This window comes from Phaseolus vulgaris, chromosome 5 (genome assembly GCF_051622355.1).
Source record: "Phaseolus vulgaris cultivar YP4 chromosome 5, ASM5162235v1, whole genome shotgun sequence".
In the NCBI taxonomy this organism is placed as follows: Eukaryota; Viridiplantae; Streptophyta; class Magnoliopsida; order Fabales; family Fabaceae; genus Phaseolus; species Phaseolus vulgaris.
This window is the reverse complement of record NC_143502.1, coordinates 8,386,186-8,398,491: the sequence shown is the minus strand read 5'-3', so window position 1 is coordinate 8,398,491 and position 12,306 is coordinate 8,386,186. Positions and strand designations below refer to the sequence as shown.

The window sequence follows — 12,306 nt, the reverse complement described above, 5'->3', positions numbered from 1 at the left end:
TAGTTTTTACTAAGCATAACTCATAACAAAGTATAAAATATGAAGATGTTTCATTCAAAAGAATATGAATTATGAAAAACAATCGATTTTGCAAGATGTTTTGATATACTCAATAATTTCACATCGCTTATTTATATACATATTCCTTCATTAATCCATTGATGTGTTTTTTAAGAACGAAATGTGAAGGAGCACCAAACTCTAAAGTGGGCAATACATCGGATGGGGTGATTGACCCTAGTGATGCTATCTACGGACTTGAGGTCGAAATATTGGTATCCTTTGTGGGGACGAAACGAGGTTCCAATGATAAACTCTTGTTCCCCAAGGGAATGGAAAAGTGGTTACAACCAAAGACAAACCCTAGTTCCCTTAGCCCTCTACAGAAGGCTTGTTCTAGTACATCCAATATAGTATCATATCGCTTAGGAGTTGAGACTAAGGATAATTTATATACACCTTCCTCCTTTAACCATCTGAGACTCCTTTTAAGGACAAAACCATGATAGAACTTTGAACTCCGAAGGGGATTATCCCTGATGATGTTATCTCAACAAGCTCTTAGCCTCTACTAGGGGCTTGTTCCGATACACGCAATATAGTCTCACATCACTTAGAAGTTGAGACTAAGGACAATTTATATACATCTTCTTCCTTTAATCCTCAAATACATAAAAATAGTTAAGAACCACCAAACTACCAAACTTCAAAATGAACAATACCTCAAATGGGATGATTATTCTAACTATGTTATCTATAGACTAAAGGTGGGAACAATATATATTGTTTTATATGTTTGGATGTGAAAATGATAATATAAATTAGAGATATCTCTAACTCATTTTCTCATATAACACTATTTACTTTATTTCCCATCTAACTTTATTTCTTAATCTAGCACCATTTCAAAAGTAAAAAAAAATTTAATAAATTAATAATTTTAATTTTGAATGCATTAAAAAATAAATATTTTTAATGTTGAAAATAGTTATTAATGAATAAAGAATTGAGTTTTTACAAAATAAAAATAAAAAGTAATAAATTAAAAATGTTTAGCTTATTTTTTTTAAGAATGAAGAAAATAAAAAATTAAACCCTACAACATAAAAGTTGAATCTATAAATATAAATTAATATTTATTTTTATTATTATTAATGATGTAATAATGTTAATTTCAAGTAAAAAATACATGATATAATTATAAAAAAATTAAAGTTAATTAATATTAATTAGTAGTGGACACCGATAATATTGAAGTGTCTACCTAAATGCAAAATCCTAAAAAAAATAAACTAATGCAAGTACTACACTTAATGTGTAAGAAAAAAATATAAAATATAAAAAATAAAAACAACAACAATAAAAATAAAAAATAAATAAAAATAAAAATTACAGAAAAATAATAATAAAAACCGAAAAAATATAAAATAAAAAAAAAAAAAACAAAATAAAGATGAAAAATTGAGTCAGATACCTCTCGTATATTGTTCCCTTCACCCGAATTTTTTTTCCCCGAATCTTCCGCACTACTTTACTTTATTATTAGTTGTAGACTCTCCCGCACGTGATTACTCACTCCGTTTTCAAAAAGGGCGTGATACATTGACGTTGAAACTTGAGAGAGAAAGAGTAATTGGCAGCATTCCATAAGAAGCTCCGCTAGGGTGGTGCGAATAAAATAAAAGAAAACGAGAAAAACAGTGCCGTATTCGCACTCTTCGTCGTTCTTATTCTTCTTTGCTGGCAAAAACCACTCTTCCGTTTTCTAGGGTTTGGTTTTTGCTCTCTTCGCCTTCTCCAATGGCCGCTTCATCTTTCCTCAGATCCGCGTTTGTTGCGCCTTCCTCCTGCGATCGTTTCAAGGTCTCTTCCCGCGTCGCCGATTCTCTCCTCGTTCTTCGATTTTTGCTTTCATTTTCAGCTTTTTCCTGCATTTGGTTATTAAGTATCATAGAATACTGTAACTGAAATGGACTATGATGTGATGCGTTTCGGTTCCTGCGGTGTAATTTGTTTTGTTTGTTTGGTTGATGAGTTTAGCTCTATTTGGTTATTCAGAGAACCAACACTTTTTTTTATTGATTGTTTAAAGCTTTTCAGTTTTTTCATATTCATTTTTTTCTTGCGTTCACTTGAAAAATCGAATGGAAAATTTAGCTGTTCAAGGTTTTGTACGATCGGCTTTTGATATTTCAAGCTGTAACGTCTAGGTTTTTGGATTGTAGTGATGGCAAATTACTTAAATTTTTTGGCAATATTAAGGTTTGCAACGATACCGCAATTTAATAATTTAGGCTTTCACTTTTTTGTTTGTTTATTTATTTATTTATTCGTATTGTATTGATTATAGTCATGTTTAGTTTTCAAAGTTTGGATTTGGTGGGAACCTGTTTTTCTTTTCCTGCTCAGAAAACGGGGTAGGTGCGAACACTCTGTAGCGTTTTCTGAAGAAAGGAGAATCTGTGAGAGACTTTAAGGAAAAATTTTCGATTGTCAATTTTGGATGGTTAAGAAAAGTTTCGATTGTCAATAAAAAGTTTTACATGCTTAATTTTCTGACGTTTCATTGTTATTGTATTGATGTTTTCTTGGATGTAGTGTTTTGCTAATGTATCTATATGTATGCTGTACGATTCAGGTATTTAGCAACGCCTCGACTTGTAATGTAAAATCTATGGGATTAGAGAGCAGTATATTTGGTAATTCAATTCAATGTGACTCATTAGTCTTACAGTTGAGTTGCTCAAACTTTTTTACCTTGAGCTCCTCTTTTCTTTCATATTCCGGTTCCTTCAATAGTTGGTGAATTAATTATTTGTGGTTCTGACTTGTTGGTGTTTACACAGAAACTACACTGCTCGGGGGATCCAGCCTATTAAATCCACAGCGACAGAAATCCCTCTCCCCACCCAGCGTAAGAATAGTACTACCATTGTATTTTATATTAGTGTGATCTGCATGCAATTTCTTGATTCTGACTTGTGGTTGGTTTGGTCTGTTTAGAATCAAGGAGCACTGGGAAGACTAGAGTTGGAATAAATGGTAACTTTCTTGTTACGAGATTTCCCTTAGTAGTTTATTGAATCTACTTGCTGCATTTAATTTTATTATGAACTTCCAATTTTTCATTGAATACATAATTCGTCATAGATGATGAATTATTTTAAGATTTTCCTTCCATACTATCTTTTCATTTTATCATTGTTTTATTTAGGATAGCTCGTAAGAAATCTTCAACCTTTTTATATTCAAAGTGACTGCCGATGCTTATGACTGTGACATGTAAATGCTTTCATAAAACAGATGTCTTGAGCTGTCTAAATTGCTTTAGATGAAATTGGTAATGTTTGATGAAGATAATCAAATTTGGCCTAATATTTACTGGATTTCGTATACTTTAACCTGAGAGATTTTAAATGACATTTTTGTGAATCCTCATTTTATAAATGAAAAAAGTAGAACACTATTGGTTCTTCTATACATTTTATAATTTGGTCTTAGGAACCTGCATATCAGTTGCTGGAGCCTGAAAGAACCGTTGTTAGAAAGTGTCACCTAAAATGTAGTTATGTAGGAGATGAAAGCTTTGTTTTAAAATGTATAACACGTATTCATGGAATGTTTCTTTTTTGTTTATAGATAACATACATGTACTTATGCTGAAATGTGCAGGTTTTGGTAGAATTGGAAGGTTGGTGCTACGTGTAGCTACTTCACGAGATGATATTGATGTTGTTGCAATTAATGATCCTTTTGTTGATGCAAAATATATGGTATGTACTGTTATACTGGTTATAGATCTAGAGACTATATTAAATATGTATTTTCTTGTGTGTGTTTTTATGTATGTATATGGAGATACACATATCTATCTGAAAACTCTTTTTGTTGTTTTATCAGTACGTTTAAAAATGAGATTTACATTATAGCATGTTTGGTGAGGAATAAAATTAGGAGATACTACCCTATATTTCTAATTCCCACGAGAAGCTGACAGAGACAAATGATTACTTTTCTTCAAAATAATATGAAGCAAACTTGTCAGTATAATGCTCTAATCTTGGATGCCTTCTATTTTCCCAATTTTTAGTGACATAATTTGTCTTGTATCTGTTATGGTGATTCAATTAGGATGTTCTTCAACTATGGTCCATGTTGTTTCCTTGCCTTTTGTTATTTTACATAGCTTGAGATTTATTTAGAGTATTTTATTATTTTGTCATGAAGCCTTGTCTAATCTTGGGAGAATCCAATCTTTGATCTGTTTGAAAACATATCTCAAAAAAAAATAAAAATTCATGCTCTATCTTAGTATTTCCTTTCCTCATTTAATTTTTCTCTGTATGATTCAATTCCAAATGGAACCGTAAATTAAGGGGCTTTATTGTTTTGGTCCAAACTAAGAGGACTTTATCTGTTTGTTCAACACCCAATTTCTTATGATAATATAGAAAAACTCCTTTTAAATATAAGTAAGCATAGAGATTGAGTTAAAACAATTACAAAATCCTTTTAAATATTTGTGCCTGCATTTTTCTGGATTAAAGGTAGTAGTTTACTCTGTAGTAGTAATCATGCTGTTCAGTACATACAATGACAATTGATGTTCTAAAACATTTGAGAAATAGGTGATGTATTGTTGCACGCTTGTATTCCACTTTTTCAATATATTTATCTTTTATTTTATTTATTTGTTGTTGCATGTAATTTTTTTTTCAATTATTTTATTGTTGCATTATCTTTTTTATTCATTTATTATTGTTGCTTTTGTTTTTTATTTATAATTGCTTTATTCTCTCTTCATTATTTCATCCTTACATTTTTCTTTATCTATATTTTTTTCTTGTAGGCTTACATGTTTAAATACGATTCTACTCATGGTCCATTCAAGGGGACCATTAAAATTTTGGATGACTCTACTTTGGAAATTAATGGAAAGCAGGTTAAAGTTGTGAACAAAAGGTATCATGAGTTGAGATCTGACAATTAAAGTGAATGTTACTAACTTGTTACTGGTTTGCGATATTAGTGTAGGTGTAAAGAGTACTAAATAGATTGCCATGAACAAATTTTGTTTCTGTATTTCAGAGATCCTGCGGAGATCCAATGGAGTGATTTTGGGGCTGATTATGTCATCGAGTCATCGGGAGTTTTCACAACTCTGGAAAAAGCTTCATCACATTTGAAGGTACTCAAATACTTGTGTGTACTAAGTCTTGTGTTTCTTTCATCCTTCTCTTCTTCATTGTCTTACCCTCCAGCATCAAATTTTAATTTGATTTTTACACTGTAGGCTGGTGCCAAGAAAGTAATAATATCAGCTCCATCTGCTGATGCTCCAATGTTTGTGGTAGGAGTGAATGAGAAGACATACCACCCAGAAATGGACATTGTTTCTAATGCAAGCTGTACAACAAATTGTCTTGCTCCTCTTGCCAAGGTGTGATTGCTCATGCTTTGCAAGCTTTATTGAACTGAAGGATTTCTTTGTAATTAGAATATGTCTTTATGTAGTTTGACGATGTTAAACGTATCTTAAAGGTTTAATGGCAGCTCTCCTCTTAAAGAGCAAGGAAAATAATATAGGCCCAAAAAACCCGAGTCATTCTGTGACACATCCTTTTGTGTGTCTGGATATTTTCTGCTGAAATAGATCCAGTCTTTTAGCCATATATTTTTATATATCCTTCAACTTATACTGTCATGTTGTCTTCAATTATATCTTTTCTACTGAAATAGATCCAGTCTTCTACAATTTATTTTGAACTCAATGGAGTTAATACTGATATATTTGAATCTGTATGGTCGTTCGTGGTGGGCTGATATTTGCTTTCTAGGGTGTGTCCCAAGACATGCAATATTCTTTTATCTATTCTTCAACTAATAATGCTATGTTTCTCCCTTTAATTAAATATCTTCTGATGTTATTATTGATCTATCTGAATCTAGAAGTTATTGTTGATCTTTCTGAATCTAGAACTTATTCGGCTGGTTGATTGAAACCTCCCCTCAATGCTGTGCTCAACTTGTGGAACTTATCGTGTATGCACCTCCTAGTGCCTAAGGCCCCAATTCTCTGAAAATTCTCAAGATGAAATCCTTATTAACTCCTTATTTATATACAACTACTGATATGCTAACATAAAGCCATCCTCAATGGGCCTAATCAATTTCAGGCACATTAACATAAAACTTTGTTTTTCTTAGGCTAACAACATACAGATACTTTGTAAAAACCCACGGGTGTATAATAATGGGGCACTGTGTTATTCAACTGGTTGATAGAAACCTGGTATCTTGTTTTGTTAGAATATGGTGTTTCTCCTCCCCTCAGTGGTGTGCAACTTGTGGAACTTTGAGCGTATGCACCTCCTAGTGCCTGAAGGCCCCAGTTCTCTGAAAATTCTCTAGATGAAATGAAATCCTTATTAACTCCTATTATTTATATACTACAACTGATATGCTAACATAAGGCCATCATCAGTGGGCCTAATCAATAGTACATGTGACATAACTATCTACAGGCACATTAACAGAAACCCTTGTATTTCTTAGGCTAACAACATAACTATCTACAGATTCTTTGTAAAAACTCAGGCGTACAATATTGGGTCACTGCGTTAGAAACAATTTAGTCCATATAAAGATTTAACATGTTCACCCCTTCCTCTGTCCCATGGGAAACTTGCATATAAGTATGTAACTTACATAAATTATTATCAGGTGGTTCATGAAGAGTTTGGAATAGTTGAAGGTTTAATGACAACTGTACATGCGACAACAGGTATCTTTACAAACCTGCTAATTGTAGCCTCTAGTTTTCTTATGGTCAAACAGTTCCTTTATATGAAGCATTGGTAACATCCAATTCTTTCTTCACCCAGCAACACAGAAGACTGTAGATGGCCCTTCTATGAAGGATTGGCGAGGGGGAAGAGGGGCAAGCCAAAATATAATTCCAAGTTCAACAGGTGCTGCGAAGGTAAGATGGATGGACACATTTTTAAGTTTACTATTTTCATTATAGGTATGTAAATCCGGGTTTGTTTTATGAAATCACAGGCTGTTGGGAAAGTTCTTCCTGAGTTAAATGGAAAACTCACTGGGATGGCATTCCGTGTACCGACTCCCAATGTTTCTGTGGTGGACTTGACTTGCAGGCTTAAGAAGAATGCTTCTTATGAAGATGTTAAATCAGCAATAAAGTATGTCTGTTGCTATTTTTGCTCCACCTTTTATACCCTCTACTGTTTTGTACTAACCTTTTGGTTGATTTCTATGACTTTGCTTTTTAAAAATACGAAGGTATGCCTCTGAGGGACCACTGAAAGGAATCCTTGGGTACACAGACGAGGATGTTGTCTCTAATGACTTCGTTGGTGATTCAAGGTACATTTGTATTTGCTATGTTACCTTTGAAGGCAGACGTTGTTTTTTTAACCTTTCTGGTTGGAAAGTGAGACCATAGAACACGAGATCCCTGTTTGGTTTTGAGCAATTGTAGTTTTTGCACAAGAGAAAATTGAACTTTCAATCCTTCATTTCTTTCTCTGCTACTCTGAATATATTATTTGTTAATAGAAAGGCTTATGCAATTAAAAATTAATTCCCTTGCTCAGGTCAAGTATCTTTGATGCCAAGGCTGGCATTGCACTTAGTTCTTCCTTTGTTAAGCTGGTTTCTTGGTATGATAACGAATGGGGTTACAGGTATGCTTGCATTTTGCATATGTAGACTAAATAGCATTGACTCGTTGGTCAATCTTAATATTATAAATTTCTGTTCATGCGTACCATTTAATTGATGTTTTTGGAATGGTTTTGGTTGCAGCAACCGCGTGTTGGACCTTATAGAGCACATGGCGTTGGTGGGAGCTCAAAATTGAACAGCAATATTCTGTATGTTGAGTCTCAATTCATGTTGAATTAGGTTATTATTGCTAGTGACGTAGGTTCAGATTTTGGCTTTTCTGATTTTTATAATGTGAGGCTAAATTATTACATCGTGTACACCAAAAATAAAATAAAAAGGACATTGTCCTGGGTCATGTTTTGGGATTACTACCAGCATGAATTTTTTACAATCTGCCTTTAAAAATGATTTGACATTTAAAGGTGAAGAATAATTTATATTGGTTTATTCGGATAACACCCAACTGTGTCGATTGTTGTTCCAATTCTTGTTGAATTAGATCAAATATTGGTAATGAGTTTAAATGACCCACATCACGTAAACTGAAAGTAAAATTAAATTGTTATGTTTTGGAATTACGAGCAATGAATTTTACAAACTGGTTTTTTAAGTTCTTGACATTTATAAAGTGGCTGATGAATTATATTGGCGTGTTCGGATACGGTATTAAACAAAAACTCCTTTCAAGAATAATCCGTATCCATTTCACAAGATATACAGTGCATATTTATATTGACTTTCAATCAATTAAATCATGTTGGAATGTTGCTCTACATAATTTTAGATGATTGGTGTTGCATCTAAAATGGAATTAATTTTAGATGGTTTGTGTTGCATCTAATTTATCTAGGTGTTTCATTACTTGACGTTTTATATGAATAAAATTAGACATTAGAAATGTATTTTTTATTAACAATTAATTTAGAATATTTTATCCATTACTTTTTTTACCAAATCTTAAACTAGTTTTTATCCTAATTACAAGAATCATGGTATATTAATTGTTTTTTGTTTTATATATTCAATGTATTTTGATTTATTGTAAAATCTATGAACGAGGTGTTCATTCATATCATTCTTATATAAGTGATCTTATTCCGTGGTTTTTGACGTGTACCACAAAATAGACTAAATACTAAAAAGCTATAACGATGTAATAATTAATATGGAAGTGATCATTATAGTAGTAACGATGACGATAATAAATGCATATAAATGATATTGACATTGACGATATAAATAGTGATGAAGATAATATAATACTTGTTATGATGAGGATGGTGTTAATTACAATGATATTAATATGGTAGGGATCATTCTAGTAGTTTTAGTGATGATATTAATATTAACAATAATAATGACGATGGTAAAAAAATTGATAATTTTTTTTATACTAATAGTGAAATTGGTGAAATTATGGTTATTATTGGCCTATCTTATTTTTTTTTTTACTTTAAATTAAATAAGGATCGGATGATTAAAAAGTTAACTTTGTTCAACTGTTTAAATCATTACTCTAAAATGCATTAAAGAGTCTTACACTTGTCTTATACATGTATATAACATTTTAATTAGTTTAAACTAATATTTTGATTTAAGCGAATTAAGATCTACGGTTAAATTGACAATCAATTGGAGTCTAGATATTTTCCAACATTTGATTTAATCGAAATAATTTAATAAACACTAAGTAAGACACTTAATTTAGAGTTTGTGCATAATTGAATTACGTTAGAGTAGAGTCAAAATTAGGTGTTTTATTTCTAAATTTGATTGCATGACAAGAAAAATCATTGTAGTACCTTTTAACCTTACATTGACTAGCCCATTTACCTTAGGTCAAGGAAGAGTTCTCCCCTCATTCTTTCCTCACATAGTAGAAACTTCCCTCTCTCCCACCTCTCTTTGTAGGTTGCTTCTTCACCTGTGCTTCTATAAGTTCTTATGACACTCCCATATTAAATGTGAAAATAACTTTTTTTTTTCCTTCAACAAAAAATAAATTAATCTTAAAATTTCACACATTTTTCACTTTCTTCCTTTTCTCATTTTATTTTACTATAACACTCCCAAACACCTCTACTCAATTTTACATTAGTTTGTCACTGATTTCAGTGTTTTTTTTTAAATACATTCTAGATTACATAATTCAGAATATATTTTTGGATTTAAAAGTGTACTATGAGTTTGTAGAATTTGGAAGCTAATATGAAATCTAAAAATAGCTTCTAGATCATGTAATTCAGAGTATATTTATTTAAAAATGATATTCTTGATTATATAATTCGGAAGTCTTTTGTGAATTCGATATTAGCTTGTGGATTATGTAATTTGAAATATATTTTTAAAATATATTTTAGATTACATAATCCATAAGCAAATCTCAGATTCCTAAAAGGATTTGGATGTAATGGAAGCTAATATCAGTTATGGAAAATGCTTATGGATTATGTAATTTGGAAGCTAATCATGAATTTAGAAAAGAATTTTAAAGATTATGTAATCCAAAATATAGATTATACCATACCATAAATTTCATATCTTTTAACTTTTTTACAAAAGAGTATTTTTGGAATACAAAAACCTATGGGGTGTCACAGGAATGTATGGAGGTGCAGGAAGAAGCAACCCTCTTTAGAAAGTTGTTCTCTTCCCTCTTTCTACACCAAGAGACTAACTTGGAGCCCCATTCTTCATACTTGAAGACTAAGACCAAATCGTTTTCATCCTTTATTGTTAGACCAACTAAAGTATGAGGCGTTTCTTCCTACATCTCCATTTAGACGAAAATACAATTTTACCTTTAATGAAATAAATAAGTAACTCTACTCCCTTCACCTTCTTCGTACCCTTGAGCACCAGTGGCACACCAACCACCCCTTCACGTTCCTTGACAATTTTTGGTGGTTTTTGTTGTGGTTTAGACAATTTTGGAGCATTTGCACAACCTATTACGGGAGGTTCAACCTGCATAGAAGAACTTTGTTGCTTCTACCTTGAAAAAGTTCGTTTTGAATTGCTTTTGGCCTTGCAGTTTTTATTCCAAAATGAGTGATTTGGAAACACTCCGGATTACATAATTAAGACTCATTTTCATTTTATAAACACATTTCAAATTATAGAATATAGAAGGTATTCCAGATATGGGAGCGCCTTTCAGATTCTATAATTCAGAATGTGTTTCTTTAAAAAAATACATATTCCATATTATAAAATCTAAAAGGTATTTCTAATTGGAAAGTCCTTTTGGATTTAATAATCTAGAATATATCACTTGATGCACAAATGTCTTCCAGATTGTACAATCTGAAATATAAATTTACATTTTGAATTGTACAATCTGAAAGGTATTTTGGAATTTGGAAAGACCTTCTAGATTGTACAATTTGAAATATAACTTTATATTCTGGATTGTACAATCCAAAATTCAATAAAAAAATAGATTATATTCTTGATTGAGTAATCTGGAAAGTCTACAAACAACTCTCCTAACCTAAAAATATTTGCAGAAGGGTAGTTTTGAAATTTAAACAATTATGGAGGTGCATGAAGAACCTATGAAGGTGCAAGAAGAAAATGCTCAAATTATGAGGAGCTTCGGCTCTCGTCCTAAACTCTCTTCCTTTCCCACAGCACACATTCCTTTATAGGCTTTTGCTTCCTACTCCATATCATTTTGCAACCTGCACTATATCACAGAGGTAAAATGACAAAAATACCTGCATAAGTTTTTAAAAAGTCTTACGATTTTGTTGTTTTCCTCTATGTGTTGAAGAACATTATTCCAACCGTTGTGGGGTGTAATTTTAGGGCGTTTGAAGTGCTTTGTTCAAGTCCCGAGTGTTGTTGATGGTTCATCGATGCATTTGCAGCTACTTTTTGGTGGTTCTTCAGTGTATTCACAAATGCAGTTCGTGGCGAGAAGAAATGTGATGTGTGTTTTTTCTTCCAGATTATGATGTGAAAAAATTTTCTAGATTTTGGTATCCGTAGGTTTAGTTGAAAGTACTGCCATATTGCATTTCAATTTTTTTTCCATAAGACCTTTCCACATTAGGCATTATGGAACAACTTTCCACAATAGCCTTTTCGATATGATTCTGGAATTGGTTTTCTGCAAGCATATTCCAAAAAGGCTATTTCCAAAAGTTGTTCCAGAATGTCTAATTCAAAAAGTTTTTTTTGTCTTTTCAATTAACTTATAAGATGTTATTCATATACATGTAAAGTAAAATGGCTAGAAGTTGTAAGCCAAACCAGGTAAGACCAACTACATTTGTTAGAAGAAGACAACACGGTGAGCCTAGAATATTGTGGAAGGTGATTTGGATGAAGAAAATGTTTAATATGAAGATGTGCATGTGGAAGCACCTACAGAGCCACATGTGGAACAACATTTCTAGAATGATAACAACAAAATACACACAAATGCATCCATATTGCTTATTTGGGAAGGTCTTTCCAAAATTCGATTTCCAGAAACCACTACCTTTGTCATTTCATCCCAAATCCATATTCAATTACCCATTCTTATCTCAATAACATAACCCAACCTTCCAATCACAACCACAACCTCCAATGCATCTTGCCAGAGCTCAGCCTCGCCTCCACCTC

At 32.1% G+C, this 12,306-nt stretch overlaps 1 protein-coding gene across 1 annotated transcript; it reads left to right on the top strand.

Annotated features, from left to right (window-relative positions):
* The first annotated feature begins 1,514 nt into the window (after positions 1–1,514).
* LOC137835074 (glyceraldehyde-3-phosphate dehydrogenase GAPCP1, chloroplastic) lies at positions 1,515–8,150 on the top strand. Its single transcript, XM_068643412.1, has 14 exons — positions 1,515–1,863; positions 2,639–2,733; positions 2,847–2,914; positions 3,004–3,042; positions 3,673–3,773; positions 4,850–4,962; positions 5,089–5,188; positions 5,294–5,440; positions 6,724–6,784; positions 6,885–6,982; positions 7,063–7,205; positions 7,306–7,389; positions 7,620–7,709; positions 7,831–8,150. The coding sequence occupies exons 1-14, from the start codon at positions 1,801–1,803 to the stop codon at positions 7,883–7,885; spliced, it is 1,257 nt and encodes a 418-aa protein (XP_068499513.1). The 5' UTR covers positions 1,515–1,800; the 3' UTR covers positions 7,886–8,150.
* Positions 8,151–12,306: the final 4,156 nt, after the last annotated feature.